Below are 24,037 nucleotides of genomic sequence, written 5' to 3'. Positions count from 1 at the left end.
GATAGCACATGTCCTGAGAGGGTTTCATGTTATTCACCTGAGCTGAACTTCTTTTATTGGCAGTTCCACCCACCTTAATATTGTATTGCTCTTGGTGAGTCAGCATCCTTCTTGCTCCCATCTCCTCTTTGTTTTTGTTTGCAATTGAGATTTCACCAAAACTTTTTTCAATTTTCACTGAGAGAAAAGGGGGAATAAGAAACACCCAGTGACTTCCCTGCCTTGCCCTAATAGCCTCCAGCTCTGAATGTGTTTTTGAGTGGAGCCCTGTATGGCTGGATTTTATGCTTGTTATTAGTGGCCCTCCTGCTGATAGGATCTCACCAGGGCTGGGTGAGCTTGTGTACTCTCTGCTGCACGTAAACGCTGAGGGATGTGGAGGCCTGTCAGTCCCAGAGTGCCACAATGACTGCTGTACATCTCACTTCTCCTCTCAGAGGGTGATTCTCCCTCCTCCTGCTTCCCCTCCCCACCCCTTCTCCCCCTCACTGCCTTTGCAACCATGAAATCATTCTTTTTAATGTGAACTTTTCTCCTTATACAGGATTTGTTTTCCCTGAGCAGTTCTCATACAGCAATCTTGTGTAGTAAAAACATATTCAACAGTGCTAAGACCCAAATGATATGTAAGAAATCATTGTGTTACCATGAGCATAGCGGTAGCCAGAGAGACATGGGAGTGACTCTGGGAAGTGGTTTGACAGACAGAGGGATTAGATTGTCTAACAGGAGCGGACTAACCCAGTCTCTAATATTGACCTGGATTTGGGAGCTCAAAGCATTTTATTGACAGGACACCTGTCATAGATTCCTCTGGTTGAAAAGGGCTTAGTCTAATGCTTGCTAAATATACACACACACACACACACAATATATTACACTGGCTCCTAAAAACCTGCGCGCTCAAAGAAAGAAAGCGAGAAGAGGAAACACTCTGGCTTGTAGTCTTGATGCGACAAACACGGAAAATGCATAATCTGTCTGATATAATGGTGTACATTACCTCTTCTATTTGTTCCTAAATGTAAAAAATAGGGCATAATATCTACCCACCCACATCTTGGGAGTAGCGATACTAACCTCAACGTTAAAATCACCTTGAATAAGAAGGGAGATCACCATGGAGACAAATGTTCCAGGAAGAAGCTTTTTATACTGTTATGTGTTACTAAAACGTTTATTTTTAGCTGCTTAGTCCAGAAAACTTCCTCAGCCTCTGGCGCCTACAGTTTTCCGCTCAAAGAGGCTGAAACATGACATTGAGGTCAAGTGGCTGTGAGGTTGCATGAAAGCACAGATTGCTTGAGCATATGGGGTCACAGATATTCCACACATGTGCATGTTTTCTGTGGCATCGTTTATCACAGCACAGAACTGTGTGAATATGAGATTCCCCCTATTTCTTCACTGGTCTCTCAGTAACTTGCAAATCAAATAAATCAGGCGTTTTCAAACAACCCTAATACAAACGAAGTTGTTTGAACATTTTGGCTCTGCTGCTTCACTCTCTCAGCTCAAGCCTTGCTTTTGCAATGTGTGTCTCTGAAGCGTCGCTCTGTGCTTCTGAGCTTGTTCTTTAATTCATGAACTGGCTGTTTTATACTAAAGATAATTGTATTTGTGTTTAAAAAAAATATAAGAAAAGCAATTCATGAATAAAAAAGCATTATTGTTGCAATAAGCAAGATTTATTTGATGCAAGTTCTGTCTGTCTATATTCTTCGTCACATATCTGCAATGTTAATGACACAGCCGGGACAATTACTCTGTCACATAAAAGATTAATAATCTGTGAGTCGGAAAGGTCTGTAGAGGAGGGCAAAATCAGATGTTACAAAGTGTATCTCAGCACTTTACTCCTTCCTGATCCTGGAAAAAAACGTTTGTACAGTATGCACAGGTTAATATGAGAAACACAATTTGAAAGGTATTGTGTTATTAGTTAGGGAAGTTATTGTCTTAATACGGATTATTTCATGGTTTGTTTTTATTTGTTCCTGACCTTTTAAAGCTAATTTAGAGAAGGGTTTCAAAAGGCAAACTTGCAATACTAGTAGGATGAAAAATAAGTGTACTAAAATGTTCATAATATGGTTAGCACTGAGCAAAAATATTTATAACGTTATGTGCTGCCATCATTGTGAAGGTCTTAGTATGAGATTATTTTGTGGAAGATTTCTTTTCATGAATGTTCCTGTCCTGCCATCTTTTCCATGTCATGTTAGAAAACAAGTTGTAGAGCTTTTAGAGATGAGGATCTTTTTCTGAGAATCCCTTTAGTGAATTCACTTAGATAGTTTTTCAACCTCTTAGAGACACATTTGTGTGAGTAAGCCTCCCCACTGCCACTACAGGATTCACCTCTCTCTCTAGCCCCAGCTTTTTACCCCGTCCCTTGGGAGGGAAATTAGTTCAGGCAAAGGCAGCAGAGCTATAGGTTACTTACGTAACCCCAGTTCTCAGAGTAACATGAAGTGAGATGTCTCACTATGGGATGCGCCTCATCGCGGAGCAAACAGAAGCATCAATCTCATTACGCCAATCCTGATTTGCTGGAGATCTTGACGTCAGCGTCAGGGAAATCACCCCCTATAAGTAGCTTGCGCCACAACGCATGCGCCATTCAAAATAAGCACCTCTTCTCGCTTCACCATAGCAAGGAGGGCCGTCTGGTGAGACATCTCACTTCATGTTACTCTGAGAACTGGGGTTACGTAAGTAACCTATAGTTCTCATTCATAACACTCCGTTCGATGTCTCACTATGGGAAATTGTAGCTCCCGTATTGCCAGACGAGCTTATCTCGAAAATCACCAAACGTCCAACCTGTTAGGAGGCAGACAAAAGTGAGCGGCGAGGACCAGCTCGCCGCTGCACCAATGTCTTTGATGGGAGACATCCTGGACAGAGTCCAGAATGCAGCCAGACTCTGAGTCGAAAGAGCTCGCGGACCCGAGGGTGCCTGCGAACTCTGACTCGTATGAGCCCCAAAGCAATTGCTTCCACAGACCAGTGGGAGAGCCGTTGCTTAGTAACAGGCTTGCCCTTATAAGGGTTAGCCCAGGACACAAGGGGTTGGTCATTATGACAAAGCACCCTTGATCTGTCCCTGTACGTGCGTGAAGCACGGGCTGGACACGGCAAATCCGGCCGCTGTTCCCCGGAGGAATACAGTGGCGGGGAGGATGCCTTAATGTCAAATGTGGTACCCGAACCGACCGCCTTAAGATAAAGGCAGGGTCAGGCTTCAACCACACTCTGTTTGCCCTGGGGCAAACTGAGTGCATGAAAACTGTACAGATAGTGCATGAGTGCCACTGGCTCGCTTGGCAGCTGCCAGGGTCAGCGTCATGTCACACTGTATTTAGATTGTACCACTCACGGGCCAGGCCCATAGAGCCAAGCGCTCTGGGTGTGGGTGAAAGATCGCCCCCCCCGCTTGGGACAGTATGTCCCTGCGTAGTGGGAGCTGCCATGGCTGCCCGCACAGCAGCTGATATATCTCCGCTAGCCAGTACATAGCTGGCCAGTGCGGAGCAATCAGGATAAGTGTGTGGCGTTGCTCTCTCACTCTGGCCAGAGTTGGGGGTATCAGAGCCAGGGGTGGGAACGCGTACAGAAGGCCCGGGGGCCAATTGTGCGCGAGTGCATCCACGCCTAACGGTGCATTTAGATCGCGCATCGAAAAGAACAGCTGACACTGAGCGTTGTCTTTCGATGCGAACAGATCCACCGCAGCTCTGCCATAACGCACCCACAGCTGGCTCACAATCCTTGGATGTAGAGTCCAGTCTGCATAAAGTGGTATACCTCTGGACAGTAGATCTGCCCCGAGGTTCCTCACTCCCGGTACGTGCGTCGCTTTCAGAGAGAGGAGACGCCTACCGCTCCATAGGATAAGTTTGCGCGCCAGTGTGTGTAACTGGAGAGAACGCAAACCCCCTTGGCGGTTAATATACGATATTGTGGTCGTATTGTCTGTCCTCACGAGGACGTGATGTCCCCTGAGGAAAGGCAGAAAGCGTTTTAGGGTGAGAAACACCGCTAAAAGCTCCAGGTAATTTATGTGCGCCCGCTGGAGGTCTCTGCTCCAGAGACCCCTCACCGGGCGACCTTCATAAATACCTCCCCAACCTGTCAGACATGCGTCCGTGGTGACCACTTTCCGTGAAAGGACAGCACCCATAGGCACACCTCGTACTAGAAAAGTCGGGTGCAGCCAGTGGCGCAGTGCCATTACGCATTTCACAGTAACCATCACTCTCCGGGGTTTAGTTTTAGGGCGGCCACCCAGCGCTGAAACTCCCTCATGTGTAAGCGTCCCAGTCGTACGACCAGGATGGCTGACGCCATGAGCCCCAGCAATCGCAGGCATGATCTGAAGAGAACATGTTTGCGCAGCCGGAAAAGAGCGAGACAAGCTCTGAAAGCTTTCACTCTATCCGCTGACAAGCGAGCTGAAAAGGGCACCGAGTTCAGGCGTAAACCCAGGAAGAGTATAGTCTGCGCGGGGCACAACATGCTCTTCTCTGTGTTTATTATGAAACCCAGGTTGAGCAGGTGCTTTACGAGGACATTTGTCTGCGTAACAGCCTCCTGCGCGAGAAGCAGCCAGTCGTCCAGGTAGGTCGCCAGGCGAATACCTTGTTGTCTTAACGGGGCTATCGCGGCTTCCGTACATCGTAGAAACACCCTTGGACTGAGAGACAGACCGAAGGGGAGTACTCTGTATTCATAACAGATCCCCTGAAATGCGAATCTCAGATATTTCCTGTGTGGGTAATATACTGGGATGTGAAAATACGCATCTTTCAGGTCGACTGATGTAAACCAGTCGTCTTGTCGCACGAGCCGCAACAGAGATGTGTGAGTGAGCATTCTGAACTTATATCTTCTTAGATATTTGTTCAGAGCCCTCAAATCAAGTATTGGCCGAATTCCGTTCCCTCCCCGTTTGGGAACGAGGAAGTACTTGGAATAGAAGCCGCCCTGACTCTGCTCGGCGGGTACAATAGATATAGCCCTCTTTTCTAGGAGAGAGAGAATCTCTTTCTCCAGAATATGGGCTGACTCTCCTCGGGCCTGAGAATGCAGAATGCCCGAGAAGCGAGGGGGGGTGACAGCAAATTGTAGTCTGTAGCCCCGTGTTACTGTCTTGAAAACCCAAGCAGATGATGTGAGCATCTTCCACTGCATGCTCCTTAGAGCCAGTGGAGATGTCACATCTCTTCCCCTCTGAGTCTCTATTTGTTGTGTTATGGGGCCCTCTAGTGTCTGAACACAGTGGTGCCCCCTTTCGACAATCCCCACCGACACTGCGCATGCGCATGACGGTGGTGCCTTCACAACCCCAGCCGGCACTGCGCATGCGCGTGGCGGTGGTGCTTTTAAAACCCCAGCCGGCACTGCGCATGCGCGTGACGGTGGTGCCTTCACAGACCCGCCTGTAATCCGCCTTTTGAGAGATGCCGAAGCTGCTCTCAGAAGGGGAACAGTTGACGGGCTGTTTATTGGTTTTATTGTTTTTCTTATCATTTTTTTGAGCTGCGCCCTCGGCCTGAAGCCTGGATGCGTCAGCGGCAAATGTTTAATGACAGAGGAACAAACAGATTTGTGACATGTGTTTTTTGCGGACTTGAGGATGGTGTTGAGGCATCTCTCGAGGCGGCGGGAACACATTTAGAGCTGGGGAACCGTGGACTTCCAGCTTTGTCACGGAGGGGAGAAGGAGGGGCTGTCACGCCGCTCGCTTCTTCTTCCTCACCTGCTGGCCGAAATTCTGGGTTGGCTGCGCCTGAGCTGCAGCCGGAACCGGAGATTTTCTGGACCAGCTCGCCCTCGTCTCCAGCCTGGGCTGGGGACTCGGGGCGAGCTGCGACCTCTGCGTTTTCGGTGTTTTAAACCGAGCAAGGTTCAAGGCAGCTTGGGCGAAGGACTGCTGCTGCGAAGGCAGCGGCTGGACCCTTTGAGGGAGGCAGAGGTGGAGTGCCTCGTCCTCCCTCTTTTTCGACTCACACCTATTTTGCATGGAAGCAAGAGCGGAGCCGAAAATTCCCTCGGGAACGATGGGCATATCCAGCACATCCTCCTTTTCCCGGTCTGGGAGGTTGGTGAGGTTGAGCCATCTCGCTCTTTCCTGCACCACCATGATCCCCATTGCCTTACCTGTGGCCTGGACGGCGCAGCGTTGGACACGGAGACAGATGTCCGTGACCGCTGCCATCTCGTCCATAGTGGCTGCCCCCGGGTTACCCGACAGGTCCTCGCAGAGCTCCGCTTGGTAAGCGGTTAGCAGCGAGGCCACATTCAGGGCCCTGGCGGACAACGCTGCGGCTTTGTAGGACCGTTCAGTCATTGTCGACTGAAATCGGTCCGACTTTGCCGGCAGCGTGGGGTTCCTGCTTGGTGACGGGCCCATCCTCGGTAGGAGGTGGGCTGCTACCAGCGGTTCCATGGGCGGTATGCGGAGCAGGCCGAGTTTCTCCATTCCGTCACAGTCTAGGGAGGAGGCACCCTGGATTGGGACCTTGTTGCTGAAGGGCCGGTCTCTCCACGAGACCGACACCTCATCCAACATCTTCGGGAAGACCGGAAGGAGTTGCCTCTTTGTCCGCGCTGCTTGGGGAAAATGTTTCCCTTCGTAGCGGGACCTGGAGGTCTCCTTGGCCATTTCAGGCCACGGGATGTCGAGTCTGGCCGCAGCACGTTTGCACACGGCCTGCAGGTCCATACTCAGACAGGGCGAAGCTGGTGTGCTATCGTCTGGGAGAGCAGCCCTCGCTCCAGGCTTTGCAGCCTGAGCCGATGACATGAAGATGTCCTCTTCATGTTCATCCGACTCGGACAGGAGGAACACCGAGGCGTCCTCTTCGTCCTCGTCGTAGTGAAGCTCGAGGACATCCTCCGCGAGTGAGACCATGGTGAGGTCTAACCGGGAGCCCCAGCTCGGTAAAGCGTGGGGTCCCGTTCCCGCGTGTCTTGCCGCCACCGGGTCCCGGCCTGCCAGGGCGCGGGTATCCGGTTCTGCGGCCATCTCAGATACTGAGCCCCAGACCGACATGGAGAGGGGTTCACTCTCTGTGGCAGATGTCCCCGCGTCGTGACTGCCGGCCGGCAGGTCAGAGGACATGGGGGGTTCCTGCTCCGACAGGCTAGCTTGGCGTGCTAGCCGTCGGCGGAGGCTCTTTACGGTGAAGCGGACACAATGTCCGCACGAGCCGGGGTTGTCGATAGCGCCTGGGGCGTGTTCCAGCCCGAGGCAGGACGAGCAGACCTGGTGTGTGTCTGTGCCCGAGATCTTCAACCCGCAGGCCGCAGAGTCGAGCCACCGAGTCCCTGACTCCTCTGGTGTGAGGGAGAGGGGCGTCCATCTTGTTCGCCTCGTGGCGTGGAGAGGACCCGCTCTCAACAGGTAGGTTGGGAGAAAAAGAGGTAACCACCCTGTCCTAAATCCGGAGAAAAGGACGGTGTGGGTCTTTTATTCCCGGAGAATACTGACTGGTTGTGGCAGTATGCTCCTTTTAATCCTTTCCTCCTCCGTGGGGAAGAGAAAAGAAAAGACTTCCTCGCTACCGTGGTGTCGGTAGTGAGGGAGCAAGCTAACGCTAGCTTGAAAAAAGTCAGACCTAGCTTACTTTCCGGGGAAAGAGAGCGGCGAGGTCGATTTCAACAATAACTAGCGTTAGTAATTACCGTCTTCCTGCGAAGCAGAAGGAGTAGCCGGCAAGCGCCCGTCGACCGAAATGGATATTTGGGTTCAGTCTGTGGACCGTGAAGCTTGTCCGGCTACCATAGAGATGTGCTCTGAAGCGAGAAGAGGTGTTTGAATGGCGCATGCGTTGTGGCGCAAGCTACTTATAGGGGGTGATTTCCCTGACGCTGACGTCAAGATCTCCAGCCAATCAGGATTGGCGTAATGAGATTGATGCTTCTGTTTGCTCCGCGATGAGGCGCATCCCATAGTGAGACATCGAACGGAGTGTTATGAATGAGAACTTAAAGCTTATTAAGAAGCAGACTGGATTTGGGGTCCAAAGGGAGAAAACTGGGATAAAATGAGATATAGAGATGATTAGTAATCAGGGACCATGATAGATGTTAATCAAAGGGTCATATTAAAATCCAGACTCTCGCTAATGAATGTAAAAGTGTGTTACTCTGGAGACTAAAAGGGTGGGTTTAATGGAGAAGTTTTTTTATTCCAAATGAAAGTGAAAAGGTCTGAATCAATGAATGGTTTACATTAGACTGATAGAGGGAAGTGAGAAATGTGGGTAACTTTTCAGGTTACACAGAGTGAAGAGCAACTTTTTCTCATTAAACTACTTCAGCTCTGTTGCATGATGAGGACACAAAATGTAACAACAATTAAGTTGTATGTCTAAGTAATATCGTTTCACCCATGTCAAATTTGCAGAACCGGATAACTCTGACATACCCTCTCATTTTCACCGTTGGATTGTTTTTGTGAAAAGTGAAAGGTGGTGTCTGGATGTTTGGATTTCTGTGGTTCATGTTCTTCTTTCTCCTTCCTCCAGGGCACTCCGGCAAGTTTTGTCCGCTACAGAGTGGACCTGGACATGTCACCGTACAGCGGGAGCATCTTTGATGTGGAAGAGGAAACTGGAAGAATCATCACTAAGGTCAACCTCAATGAGGAGCCCAGTGTCAACTTTAAGGTCAGTGGCAGTAATTATGGTGTGAATAGTGATGATTAACTCCAAGCTATTACTATTATACTGTTAATTAGTCAAGACACCTAGTCCACTGTTTGTCATTAATGGTTATACTGTCAGGTTTGGCAGTAATTTATCTTCTGTTATTAAGTCATTCAACTTTTCTCAAGGATTCCTTGAATGATGTATGTCATTATGTTCAATGATGTTGAGAGAACAATTAAAACATCATGATGGTGGCTCTGACTTGTATAATGTATTATTTGATCAAAAAATATCTTTAAGATATCATTCCACTGTATGTCAGGAATACAATAATCACAGTGTTCTTTTAAACAGCATAGACACTGGCTGCTTCTCATATTCAGCTCTCTGCCTTGCATGTTGTACTATCTTTATATATACAGTCTATGGGTTTTACTGGGCTATAAGCTGCAGTGACAACTAGCTGTTTTTTTTATTATAAAACAACAGTTTTAGGGTATAATTACTGTCCCAGTGGTATTGCCTTTCTTGTGTAACCAGTAATATTGAGTTTTCCTATCGATCTATCAAAGTCCCTCCACATGTTGTTGTTTTTTTGCTGATTCAAGAAGAAAGGAACATGTCTAGTTGGGAGCAGGTTACATGGGGATATAAGGTCCAAATGTGCCGCTTACCCTCCCATGTTGTCTTGTTACCACTGTCCTTTCTTGTTTTATTTCTTAGTTTCTTTACAAATGTGTCAGTGTTTATCGTCCTCCTGCCTATCTCCCTTTCCTGCCGACACTCTCCCCCCTGATTCCCCCGAGGCTCAAGTCTCCACAGTCTATGAATGCAGATCAATACATTCATACTTGCTCTCTGGGAGCTTTGCAGGCTGCTTCAGATCCTATTTTACCAGTCTTTCTTTATTAGGATGCAGAACATGTCTATGAAAAATGCCTGGCAACCTCAGAAAGGGAATTACTTGTGTAGTGAGAAGTAGTGTGGTGGAAAATAATAATAATGTTTTGCTTGCATTTGCATGTGAGGGTTGCTTATGTCTGCTCTCCTGCCCACTGCAGTTGTTTGTGATAGCCTTTGATGATGGAGAGCCGGTGAAGACTAACAGCACAATGGTGGAGATCACTGTTCTTCAGCCTTCCCGCATCCCGATCTTCACCCAGGAAGAGTACAGGTACGTCTGCTGGACAAACTGTTGATGCAGCTGCCTCTGCCTGAACATTCACACATCAAAGAGCAGCTTAGGCTGAAGTGCCAGACAGGGAGGGACAGTGATAAAGGCTGGAGGCGGGAGTAGACAAAGTATCTCAAAAACACCTTCTCACACATTTCCATCGGTGGTCACTTCTTCCATTCAGCTTCAGATATACATTCATAAATATTTCATCTCTAGGTAAATCATATATTCTCCCTTGAACTGCGGGGAATGGCTGGGAAGTCACTATTCTTCATACATTTATCATTGTTGTAATAACGATAGCTATCTGCCCATTACTGTGCTCAGCCAGTGGCACCAGTTGTGATTCTGTCTCCGTCTTTATCGTGCCGTCTTTTCCGTGCATGACTGATTACTGAGTTTTGAGTATAAATATGCATTAGCGCTTCGGGTTAGACGCTGCAGATCATCACTGCTGTAAACCACATTTGTTTCTCTCTGAGGGTTGAGCCGAGCTTCCCTCTGAGTTTATTAAGAGTCGCTTTTGACAAGATTAAGTGTTTAGATTGTTAAACTGGCTGAGAGAGATGCAGGATGAGGGAACATAATCTAAAGTGCTCTTACATGACTTACTGCTACACATGCGATATACGGCTGTACGGGGCCAGGGCTTTGTTTGTACTGTGACTCAGGAGGCGTCCAAGAAGTTGTCTATAATTTTTTGTAAAGCACTTTGAATTGCCTTGTGTTGAAAAGTGCTATATAAATAAACTTGCCTTGCCTTGCCTTGCCTTGCCTATAATGAAAAACAAACATGGATTATTAACATTCCAGCTGTAGCTCCTACTCATGATATGATGAAATAATGAAAAGGCTTGTGAGTACTAGCATTAACAGTTGCTGTCCATTTGGCTCTTCTGCACTTTGAGGAGATTCTCAGTGGCGGTTCTAGACCAATTTGACTGGGGGGGCCACTGGGGGGCCAGTTATTTTCTGAGGGGGGCACAATAAATGCAGGACGAAAAAGAGAACTAGACAGTATGAAGTAATTGCGCATAAGAAAACAATGCAATACAGTTATTGGTATTTGTTTCAGTACACTTATTTATTTCAGATAGATCTTATAGTTATTACTGTTAGCTTCAGCTTAAGTGCAATGTTTATAATATGTATATAAAAATAAAGGCAATGAACAGTTACATCTCTACTTTACATAAGGGTGTCTGCACAATTTCACATTACAGCAAAAAAATCCTGCGGTTTTGGCAAAACCGAGTACCAGAAAATATACATTAAAAAAAACAAAAACAAAACTTTTCATTGTTAGGGGGGCCACAGGGGGGGTCAGAGGTCAGTGTTAGGGGGCACTGCCCCTCCCCCCTAGAACCGCCCCTGTTCTAGACTGACCCTGAAGCTTTTTATGGCCTGATAGCAAAGTTGCCTGGCACAATGCAGTCTCCGGGAGTTAGAGAAATGCTTGTTTTAAGGGGATTGATTTACTAACTGATTTACTTAAGAGTTGGCAGACTTTCTTCTTTAACATAATTTGATATGCCTTAATGCATAACACAGGAATGTAAATCCTGCCCTAACTTTAACCCTGTCAGCACATCAGTTGAAGTGTGTGTCCTTTCTTTGTTTACATCTCACTTGCTTTTGACAATGAGTGCCCACGTGACTGTGCATATGTGTTGGTACTTGTGTATTTCTTAAACAGATGAGTTTGGGTGCACTGCATACATCTTTTGTAATCCAGCACTTTGTGTGTGCGCTCACGTTCTCCCGTTGCTCAGCTTTATTCGGTGATTGATACACAGGCGCAGCAGCATAGCCCTTTGAAAGGCCATTGATTACACTTTGAATGAGTGCTGTGTCTGACACACACACAGAAGGTCAGGACCATAGGTACCAACCTCTGTAGGCGTCATATTGACAGTGCTAACCATACACAGTGGCAGGCCTGCTGTAAATTATGAGCTGTGAAAGCATTAGCCAGGTGCTCGAGCCTCTCCTGCTGGACGAGGCTCTCTCCAGCGGAGAGCGTCCAATCTGCTCACCATTCCTCGCCTCTCTATCTCTCCCTATCGTCTTCTCCCTGAGGATCCTCCTGAACACAAATCACTCTCTAAACGTCCACAGAAGATCTCATCTGTCTCTGTAAAGGCAGTTAGTTATGGCAGCAATCAGGTGAGCTATGCCTTCAGATTCAGAGCCCACAATTAAAACAACTCTGCAGGGCTTTGCCTGACTTAATGATTTCTACTCCTGCTTTATAGCGGGGCCCTTCCATCTGTCAGAGGGAGATGAGCGGCTCCTAGTCATTGTTGGCTAAAGTAAATGGTTCATACCCTAGATGCTACTGTAGCAGCAGTTGCCCATGGCTTTTTAAAGGTTTGAGCCAAACACCTTATGCTGTTTCTTTCTAAAGACAAATTTGTTTGTTCAGAACCTGAAATTTGTTTTAAACCTGCATCAGGATAAATGGTTGTTAGCAAATAGTTGCTTGTATTGCTGAGCCTACAGAGAATCGCCAACCAACTCTGCAGCTTTACACGCATTAAGCTTTTTAGTTTAGGGCCAAAAACAAGAGTGAATATTGAACTTGTATCTGTCGATTTGACAGTAGCTAGCCCACTGGAATGGCAGTGTTGCTCTGTCTGCTGGATCTGCTATAACAGCTTGTTAAGCCAGCAGTATGCACGGCTCCATGCAGGGGTTACTTTGAGATTATTTTATAAGAATAATAATATTCTTGCTCAAATAAAATGTTCTCCTACAATTTATAGTGAAAAAAAACTTGGATTTAAATATTTATTGCATTTGTTTTTGCTTGGATCTAGACCCAAGATTATGACTGTGACTTAAAAGTGTGTTTTTAATTTATACATATTTTTTACTTTTTACCTTCAGTTCTATTGCAATCCAGAAGCATTTCCTGCCCAAACTACAGCTTCCAAAATACACCTTACTAAAGGTATTTTCTGGTAGCTGTCAGGGCTTTGATAGTGTCATCTTGATAAATTCATCTATACTGCAAGTGTGTGTTTTAATGGTTGTCAAAGCTTTTTTCTTTTACCCTGTTACTTTTATATTTCTCTCAAACGTAGTAGATAGTCATCCACAGTCTATCAAGGCAGACATTAAGAGTGGATCTACCGGTTAATTGTTTTACAGCAGGATTGTCGTCATGTAAGAATGAAGTGATGATGATTGCAATGACTGTAATTGAAATACAACTTATCATGCAGCCCTTCCAACTACTAACCAAAACATCCCTTGTGCAGTTTAAACTCTTTTTTTAATCATTAAAATGCTTTATCAATTGCTTTTTTTATTTCAAATAGAATATGTGAATGAAGTATGGCTCATGTGCTTGAACAAAGATATTACATTGTAGATGTTTTGGTGGGGGAGAGACCTTTTGAGAGCCCTATCATTAAACCACTATGAATGCTCATTTACATTGAACTCACGGACTCAATCATTTAGGGAAGTCTTTAGCACTGGGCACTTGGGAAGGGAAGGAATATTTATTTCACTGTGTGTGTGGCTAGAGACAAGGAGGGGTAAGCTGCTATCTGACATGGTCCCACTCTGAATTCGCCTCCTGTACTGAGGCTACTTCTCTGGCCCAAGTGTTCCAAACCTGTGGTCTGAGCAGTTTTCCGTGCTGCTTATCTCCCCCGCAGCACTTCCCTTTCTAAATCTACTCTAAATCACATGAGACTTTTGCCTCACTGCTCCTGAGTATGTCATTTTGCTCTCCTTCTCCTTCAGCCCCCCCCCCCCATCCAAAAGCCCCAACATCCCCTGTGTTTTTTCCCTCGGCTTATATCTCTCTCTCTGTCAGTTTTCACTTTGTCTTCCCTTTGCTTCTCTCCTCACTGCAGCTTTCTGTGTGCTTTATTTTGTGTGCCTGTAGATGTGTGCATCTCTCTATAAATCTGTGACTACATTATAAGTTGAGTGCTTGGTGTTATTAAATGGTAATTTGTTACATATTACTCATTAACTTATTATACAGTTATTTGTGTTGAGTCTAATTGTCATTTAAACACATGCCACTAGCAGTATATCACTATATATACATATTGTCGGTACATCTGTGCTTTTCAATAGCATGATTAAGTATAGTTGATTAAAGAGGAAGTTGTTTGTATGTTACCGCTATATCATATTTCAAAAGTTGGTATTCAAAGTGATGAGGATATCATTTGGGAATTAAATGTCAAGCCATTATTTAGTTCACTGTAATCGCAGACAGCAGATGTTGTGCCATACCTGTCATTAATATGCAGTCTGGCAACCTTGAATGAAAAGAGCACCATGTTATACTGTTAGCATAGTCAACAGTGTCAACATTGAGTATTATTACAATAAACAAACAGCTTGTCACTACATATACTTGCCACCCCACTAATGACACAATTAGTGACAGTACGCTGAAATCACTGTGAAGGCATTTTGTTTGCTCCGCCACGCAAACATCGACATGCACATTTTAAAAGAAATAATAATCTTAAAGGTGCCATTTATATAGATAGAGAAATAATTTGTCTCAGCCTTGAGCTGTAGCTTTTCCATTTCTCCTTTACACATTCTTACTTTGGCCATGAATGTGCATGTCGGTGGTAATAGCTCAAAGTGTGGGGTTTTATATGTCTCTTTCCTGCAGTTTCTTGATGTTTACAGTCCATGGAGACTGCCTGTGTACATTTTCTGTGGATGCCTGACCACAGTGTAATCATTGATTTAATGTTCTCAGCAGTTGCACTCACAAATGGCTCCACAGTACCTGAAGTAGAGGTAACTTGTAGCTTGAAATACAAGCCAAAATTGACTCCACGACCATTAGCCACTCATCGAAAAAGCAATGAATGACTTGTCAAATTGAAGGAAAAAACATGTTTGCTCATTTTATAGGAATTATATTGAAGACATGAACTCTACTGTGTGCCCTCCATCTGTTCTTCAAGACATCTACAGAAAAATAGCATTTATTATTTATAGAGAAAACAAATCCATCTATACCTCATTTCCAATTCAGACAAGGCTGTAATTCTTGAGTAATTAGGCAGATGACGTGCTTTCATAGCATACAGCTCTTTTCTTGGCAGCTTTCCTTTAACTGTTGTCTTGCCAGACATGTATACAAGGGATAGAGGTGCTCACAGCCTACTCATCCGTGCTCATTGAAAGGCATTTAAAGGGTTAGCTGTAAACCCTATAGTGTGCTTTCCCACACGCTGTCGTCATGCCTCACTGAAAACATACATTACAAAAAACAACTTCAGTCCTCTCTATTTCTTTCTGTTTATCCATCCATCTCTCATGTTATCCCCCCTCCTCGGAATCACAGCTAGAAGGTGTGGAGCGCTTGCACTCTTCTGAAGGGCATGATTGATTTTCAGCCGCAGGTTTGAATCTGTTGACTTGAGTCTTGAACCTCTAAGCACCAGGAGTGCACTGACCTTTCACTTGTCTCCACTAAGCAGGCAGGCATCACTTGGCTGTCTTACAGGCGCCAAGTCACATTCATTGCACAAATCCCACATATCAGCCAAAGGTCGGTGCTGAATGCCAGGGAAGAAAAGCAGTATGACCTATTATTAATTAAAGGCTAACTTTCCTGAAAATGACCAGTAACTATAAACAGTAGATTTAGATGCAGACAAATATTTCAGGTGATTTGGTGATTGTCAGCCAACACCATGACCGTGAGTTGGAGCCTTGGACATTTTCATCAAAAATTGTGTGATGATGAGTGAGCAAAATGTTGTCTCAAGATCAATAGAAATTCAACAAAGGGAAATATTTACCTGTCTAGGAAGACACTGAACACTAAAAGGGGAGACAAAGGAACATACTAAAGTTGGGTTAAAGAATAAAATGAACTGTTAATGCTGTCAACCAAAATAAATCCAAGTTCTAGTGCACACCAGGAGACTCAGAAAGACACTATTTTACACATACACATTATTCTATTTAAGTAATGAACTTCGTGTTAAGCATGCTGTTTCATCATATTCACTTTGTGGTTGATTGCCATCAGGTGAGTCTTTAAATCATCAGGTGCTCGGGAGAATCAAATTATTTAAAGACACACCGGATAGCAATCAAGCACAAAGTGAACCAGACCAAGCGGCTTGCTGAAAGAGTTCTTCTAATGACTTGAGCCCCTTTGTACTTGTAAATTACTGCTATGAAGAACATCCCTAATGACCAAGTAAAGGTACAATGAAAGCATAACTCAACTTCTGCACCCAATGCCACATTCATGTCATATCAGGGTCATCATAATTACGGGTTTCACCATTTTAAATAGCATTCACATGCATGTCTTTAATCCTCACAAGACTTCTCTGTAATCATTCAACCACCTCAGTGACTGATCTTTCACAAGTTATTCAAATGGAGATCTGTTCAATCTCTGTCTTCCCTCCAATAATATGAGAACATGGCATAAGAAAGATGTGAGGCCCTGATTGGAAACCTTTTCAACCTTTTCAAAGGTTTCCAGTAATTTGTGGTATCCAGCCCAGCACACAATTTCTGCTACTGATATTTCCTGCAGTATTCACCTTGTTAGAGAGGCAGAAATGTCTTTCTGTGGGTCAGGTGTTGTGTGATGGAATAGATCATTTGTGCAGGAACGGCAATTTAACAGTAAAGCATGCAGGATGGCATCAGTACCTACATGGCTCCGTGTGATATCACATTGCAAGCCTCAATAGGTGGGCCAGTTTGGACACACTCATCCACCAGCATCCAAACATTTTGCTGGCCAGGTCTCCTCTTGTGTGCTAAATGACCCAGTGGACATTATGTGAAGGGATGTCCTGTGGGCAGACATGGCTACGCTGGCACAGAGTGCTACCACTGTCTGGCTGCACAGCAAATGTTGCTTCTCCAGCTTTGCTAATGTCTTCCATCTTGCCCTCCAGAAGATATTTTTGATTAAAGTGTCTGTCTTTATTGTGGAGCTTAGAAAAATGGCTCACTGTGAATACAAAGGAAATGCTGGGTCTGCTGTGGCAAGATAAGTGATCAGAGGAATAGCCCGGGAGGAACATTGTCATACAAGGAGGCGTAAACATTATTTTCTTTTTTTATAGAACACTACTATTAAGTACTTAATGCATTACTTAATGTCCAAGGTTTTGGATTTCGAATATGTGTGTAAGCACCAGAATACTTTTAGAAAAATCCTCTTAGCAAGTGTGAGTCAGCAGCCTTAAAAACATTATTTGCTAATATCTGCTAGTATTGAGTTTGGTTTACAACTGAAAAAGCATATGCTGGAGGAGGTGATGAATTGTTCATTTGTACATAATTTAAGGAATTTGGGGAAGCCTTGATTGGTAGGGATAAAACCTGCAATAATAGTTTTGAATTGAAGTAGCGATAGTGTTGTGTTTGAAAGCTGCAGGGCTTTCATATTTAGCATAAGCTGTGCAATGCTGGGAAGCTAGAAGGGCACATTTACGCTTAACGCATAACAGAAATTACATATTTATAAAAGCATTTAATGCAAGTTGAGTTGAAAAATCCCCCATGGTTCTTTACAGCTGGGCCATAGCCTTTTCTCTGAGCCTCAACAATAATGAAATGTATACTGTATACCTATCCAAGCATCTTACAAAACATCATATGGACTACTGAGACCCCATTTACACGCGAACGCAAACGAACCGAATACGATATCAAAAAAGTCTTACGTTCACACGAGACCGCTGAAGACACTGTAGTAGGCGTGTGGCGCAGTGGTTAGAGCGTTGGTGTTCGGATCAAGGTTCAAACCCCACTGCAGTCAGCATGTCGTTGTGTCCCTGGGCAAGACACTTCACCCCAAATTGCTCCCGTGGGGATTGCCCACAGTATTGAGTATGTAAGTCGCTTTGGATAAAAGCGTCTAACAAGTAACATGTAATGTAGTACATATGCCGGGCCTGTAAGTGGCGCTGTACTTCCGCACGAGACCGCTCGAAAGCGCTGGAGACGCTGTAGTACATATATCCACCTTGGGACCCGTTATCGTTTGCGGGGTCCGTTTCCGCGTTTCCGTTACGGCCTTGTGTGAACAAACGGGCTATATGAAAGAGAAAAGTAGCGGATACAACCGTTTGCGTTCTCGTGTAAACAGCACATGACACCGTAGTATGTAGTTACCAATGCAGAAATATAAATACAATTATTTATTTATTATCTTGATTTTATTGAAATAACCGCTATAGATGACAATTTGATGGTTTACACTGACTTTGGGAGTGTAAAAAAAAGAAAGTTAGTATATGGAGCCTTGCATGAGGGACCCATTTAAAACATGTTTGTCCCTGTGTCCATCATTCTGAACAACTGGCCTGCACCACAATAAAACTGAAAAACAGTGGTAATAATGTTTTTTTTGTACAATCTACAGACTTCCTTGTGGACAGGTTTAATCAAACCTTATTTTTGTTAAAATCGATTCACACATACAACAATAGCCCTGCATTCTGATAAAGTAGCTTACATGCTCAAAACAACTACACAAGCGCCACATACATAGCTTTCCATAGATTACGCTAGAATGAAGGAAAACCTTTTCCAACAGAGATATTTTATTTTTACCTACAACACTTTAATGAATATTGATTTTTTTTTGTAATGGCATTTTTCTCTTTTAAGGGGCATCACAGCTCTTGTGGAGGATGTGTGGACATGTATCAGTTATCAAGTGTGAATGCATTTTAATCTGTTTTTTCTGACGGGCAACATGAATGCAGTAACCTTTATGCCGCACGGCAATTGTGGATGTTGCTTTCAACAGTTGGGTGTTTTTTATCCTCAATGGCCGTAGTATATCAAACATTGTAGGCAAAGGACTCTTATGTCTCTTATCAAATGAAATAGCTGTGTTTACCCTAGCTTTTACACCCTACTCAAGTTTCCGAAACCTTTTAAATATAATGAGTGGTTTCAGATCTGGTTAGCTCTTTTTTATCCTTGTTTGTCCTCATTTTTGCTTTGGTCTTTTCAAACACAACCTATAATCTTTAAAGTTCAGTAAATAACACACTGCAGCTCAAACTATAAAATGATATATTGCATTAATTGAGAGGTGCTGCACTCTATCTCAGTAGGGCTGTAGATTTCAGTAAACTAAGAAGGAAAATACATTGAGCTTCGAATGACATTTAGCAGATAAGTACAGGACTTATACGTATGGTATAAAAGCATTATTTGTAGTTTTCTCAAAGAGCAGATTTCAGTTTTTCAACATCTGGATCTGGGATGCTGGGAATAAATGCAATATATCAGCCAGTCATTTTGAATCCAGTTTAATGCATTTTGAAAAGCCATAACAGCATTCACATTAAAAGGCTATTTCCTGTGAAAATCATGCTGTGTGACTGAGCTGACTTTGCCTTGGTTGTCAAAATCACTTAGAACTGTGGATTTAATGGATAACATCAGCTCCGGATTCACAGCAATGGTTTTCCTTGTTTCTCTGCTTATGTACGAGGTGAAGCTGAAATGTAATTTATTTTAAGTCTCTATTTGTCACTTTCACAATTTGCTTCAAGGCAGGAACAAACAAGCTAACACCAAGATGGCATAAAGGGTTACTAATAAACTTACAAGCACGTATCTAGCTCAACGGTCATCGAATGATGCTGATTCATAACTGCTGAACGCGTCAACTGCTGCGTAATACTGCCATCAGTCAGAATTGTCCTGCCACAAATTTGCAATGCATATTCACTGGCATCCGCACACTGATATGATGTTTGCTAGTGACTATAGTAGACTCATGTTTTCCTTGTTGTTATTCAAGACCTTTTTTTCTGAACTGCAACTACAGATCCACTGGAATCGCATTAACTTGAGCAGAAACTTGCACACAGCGAGGTCACTGCTTGTATCTCCCGGCGTGTCGATTGCCGCTTGTTCATTCTGGTGATGCAATGCATGAAATAAGAGGGAAGGCGAGGTGGAGAGAGAGAAGACATGGTAACAGAGGCCCCTGTAGCGCGCAACAAGGTTTATACGCCTCTGCCTTGTCTCGTAAGCATCACTCTGCCATTGGCCCTGGGGCAGAGTGCTTGCTGACACCTGTGTGCCGCCCGCGCTTCTCTCAGTGGCGTGTCATTCACCCTCTAGTGAGATCAGAGGAAGGGAGCTAGGAAAGAACTCGGAGAGGGCGTGTAGAGAGAAAGGGGAAGAACGAGCAAACCGGCGAAGAGAGGAGAGTACAGAGATGCAGAGAGAGAGAGATCGTCTCCCTCTCCTAAATCTTCTCTCGACTTACACCTCTCCTTCTCGTCTGCTCTCCATCTCTCTCCTCTCTCTCTCCCTCTCTATCTTCCTTCTCTTCTCTCTTCTCTCGCTCTCTCCCTCTCTCTCATCTCTTCTCTCTCTCTCTCTCTCTCTCTCTGAAAGGATGAAAAGGTGGCTTTGGCACTAGCCTCAGTAGTATGGCATCGCATTATGCATTAATTTTGACTCTTTTAATTTGTCCTACTGCTTCGACTCTAGTAATACGTATTATCTTCTCCTTATCTTTCATGGTCACACTATATTAGGCAACCCCCTCCCCATTTTAATTATTGGGTAATTGTTATAGTGCTTTTGCGCAAAGAATCTGTTATAAGATTGTGTCGATTTTAATTAATTGTGCTCACTAGTACACCATTTCTATCAAATTCCCTTCAGTCTGCCATTGTATTTCTCTATCTATGAGTATCTACTGTATGTAACCTTTGTGTCATCTTTTCTGAGTACATGTGGATACACCTTAATACTAATCTTCACACCCCCATGGCATTTCTCAGCAGCTTACAACCCTCGGGCAGAGACACTTTGTAGGGAAGTGATAACATGTCAGCTCTTCCTGGCAATCACCCCATGCAACCTGCTGCTATTTCACACAGCCTTTCAAACCCCACTCACACTCAAAGAACAATACGACTGGCCAATATATGAATAGATTAGCACAGCACTGCTCCAGACCAGAGATTTACAAGAACTTGTAGTTAAAACAGATTTCTTTGAAGGGGCACTTCCAGAAATGTAGTCTAATTTTCTGTTAGAAAAATATCACTCGTCAGTCACCGGCTTGAGCTTCAATATCAGGATACATGTATTTATTATCCTTGCAAGAATGGAAGTAGTCATCACATACAGAGCATATGGGACAGCTAGTACCCAGAACAGTGTCCTTCAGATGCTTTATAAGAGAGGGTGTTATTCAGTCACACCGGTTCAATGCAGTATTCTATGCTTAGTTCAGATTAGCTAAGGCCCGCGTAAGCAATAAACATGACAGTCATATGCCTATCTCCCTAGAGGCTGAATCATCATGTTTATCGTTGTCACATAGCTATCATATGCCTAAAACAGTGTGTCCTGACGCTCTTGTAATCATACATCCTGTTACGTACACAGCTACGTAGGGCCTTTGTTATCATGTGCTACTCTGATATTGTAAGAGTACATTCAGTATTTTCCCAACATTTTCAAATTCTAACTATTTTGTTGACTTGACATTTTCTTTTGGGTAAAAACTAAATTGACGAGTGGTCCAACCCTTTCTTATGTTTCATGGATAGACAGTCTATCAACAAGGAGGAAAATACATTGATAACACTTTAATGTTAGGGATTCATAGGTAAAATTGTAATAGGTAAAATTGTTATTTCAATCAATCTTAATAAATGTATAACAAAAACATCGTTTTTTTTAATATCGTATTAAACTTAATCTCAATCTATTCACTACAAGTGCTATGTTTCAACTGCTAAAGGTCAGATGTTTTTCTTTTACTCTTGGGAAACTTTTTTTGTGAAGAGGTGACTTGTTCCTCTCCATTCACCCTTTATGGCATTTTGGAGGCGTTGAGTATGCTAATGTTCAAATCTCATGAATACAAACATCCTCATGAACAGGTGGTGTTAATCAGATTGAAGAGAGCAATTCAAGTTTGTGCAGTTAAGAGAGTTTGGTGAATTGAGCTGGGAATACGGGTGTGACAAAATCTAACAGAAATAAATAAAAATAAGTGAGGATAGCAATACAAAATCTTCTTGCATAAGGCTCAATGCCTTTTCCTGGATTGATTTAAGACTGAATGGAATATCTTTACATTTTACAAGTAGTCTGCAAGGATTTTAAAGGGGTTGTTTCATTAAAAACATGGCGATGCATAAAAAGGTAGATTTATTTCTGGGCATTTTTGCCTTGGGGTCTTTTAACCAATAAAACTGAGCTAAGGTGGTTGGTGCTTTGCGTCCGCGTTACTTAGACAACACATTGAGGTCCAAATTATGGTTTTCTCTGCAAAAACTGCTGGAAAAGGTAAGAGCTGAGCACCCTTCTTGACCCATATGAACTGACACTACAGTACGTTGCCTTTGCGATAAATGGTGAATATCCTGGTGAGTACCCTTCATTCGCTACAGTAGGCAATAGTAAGAGGGTTTGCAGAGATTATTTATTGCACAACAGCTTCATATGCAAAAAAAAACCTAATTAAATTATATCTCCTTGTACCCATCATCTGTCTTGGTATTTGAATTGCATGTGTCAACATTGCAGCAGCCAAGTAAAGTTATATGGATAATCCAAAATCTTGTAGAGCAGTGGCATTTACAGCAAGTAATTAAATAGTCAAGCACCAGTTGAATCTGTGCTCAAAAAAACATTTCATACACTTTTATTAATGTCAACCAAGGCAAGAGCGTTGTAAGTGCGTCTCATCTAGCCAATGACAGGCCCACCTCTGGGCTGTTCATCTACAGAACACACATTAGGTGGCTGAAAAGTGTATTAAAAGTGAAGGCACATGCATTTAGTGACAGCCATTGTGTCACCCTTTGTTCCAATGGATGCCACATTTATGTGACTAATTTAGAGTCGCATATCGAGCCGTGCTGCACCTCGCTGTGCTCACATTGTTCAAGTGCTTCCCTCTGTGTTTTCGTCAGCCTGTTCCTGAGCCAAATGGGTAATCTACTTATATGAAGGTCACATTAATGAATTGGTTCCCATCATTGTAGGGCATGGTGTGGCTTATCGCTTCTGGATACCACAGAGACAGCAATTATTCAGTGACAGGCCAACAGTACACCTAGGGGAGAAATTGATCAGAAGTCATTTAATATTATCCAAACAACACATTATTCACAATAACAGCACTGTATTTATTGGGGAAAGGTTTTGTGAGCACATTGAGTCTGGTTCACTGCAGCACAATATAACATCATATTATCTGTTATAACACATCCGCCCAGGAGAATGGCTTGATTTTTACAGAATATTTCTCAATCCAAGAAATCCTTGGGAATTGTTTGTCTTCAGTGGCATTTGTTGTTGCCCCCAGGATGACTAGAGGGATCTTTTTTCATTTGAATGTTGTATGAGAATGACTGCTTGGGCTTTTGTTTGCCTCTGAAACATTAGTGCGATAAACACATAATCTATAGTGACTATCACAATTGCAAACTGTCTACCAGGTTACATAGTGTATTGTTTTACTCCAGTGAACAGCGAAGATATTGTCATTTATTTTGCCAACATCTGCCTTTCTCTTTTTCTGTGTGAATTAAGTTCTTCCGCTGTTCATCTCTACCTGAAAAATCGGTTCAATCTTCCTTTTGAAACCTTCGAAAATTGCAAACATATAAGTGGGAGTTGCTCTGAGTCTATAAAATAACAATCCACCCTGAAGGAAACGTATTTTCTTTTTTTTTGACAATTGTATTATTCATGCGGTAAAATGTGTTGAAACTCTGGGGTCAACAAAGACTATAGAGAAGGGAAAGCATTGAATTAAGTGTTACGGTATAAACATGGCCTGAAGGCTTTTAATCGCCTCCAGTCCATGTATATAACTCAATCTGCCAAGATAGCGTTTTTTTCCCAAAGATATCTGACATTCCCTCTATCTACAGTCGTTTTTTCTCATACTGATATTCTGAACAATCTGTGCTATTGTATTAGCTGTAAAGTGTCTCTACTGTAGGCTATTTTTATTATATGTACAGCACTTTGGCTCGACCAAAAATCGTTTATAAATGTGCTATATAAATAAAACTTGATTTGATTTGATTCACTGTATAATACAATCTGACTGCCACAGATTATAGTGTGAGTATTACTCCCACAACGTTGTCACATGTTTCTCACTGCTGCTGGTAGTCAAACTTTAAATGAAAACTGAAAAAGAAGCCATGCACCATAA

The 24,037-nt window shown here is 43.5% G+C and overlaps 1 protein-coding gene across 1 annotated transcript in view; it reads left to right on the top strand.

Annotated features, from left to right (window-relative positions):
• Window positions 1-24,037, top strand: part of LOC117560761 (protocadherin-15-like) — a 281,857-nt gene that overhangs the window by 218,092 nt on the left and 39,728 nt on the right. Inside the window, 2 exon segments of the mRNA XM_034237763.1 lie at window positions 8,538-8,678; window positions 9,722-9,834. Coding sequence (XP_034093654.1) covers window positions 8,538-8,678; window positions 9,722-9,834 — 254 coding nt within the window.

Source organism: Gymnodraco acuticeps, unplaced genomic scaffold (genome assembly GCF_902827175.1).
Source record: "Gymnodraco acuticeps unplaced genomic scaffold, fGymAcu1.1, whole genome shotgun sequence".
In the NCBI taxonomy this organism is placed as follows: Eukaryota; Metazoa; Chordata; class Actinopteri; order Perciformes; family Bathydraconidae; genus Gymnodraco; species Gymnodraco acuticeps.
Note: the sequence above shows the minus strand (reverse complement) of the source record. Positions and strands in the feature narration are given on the sequence as shown.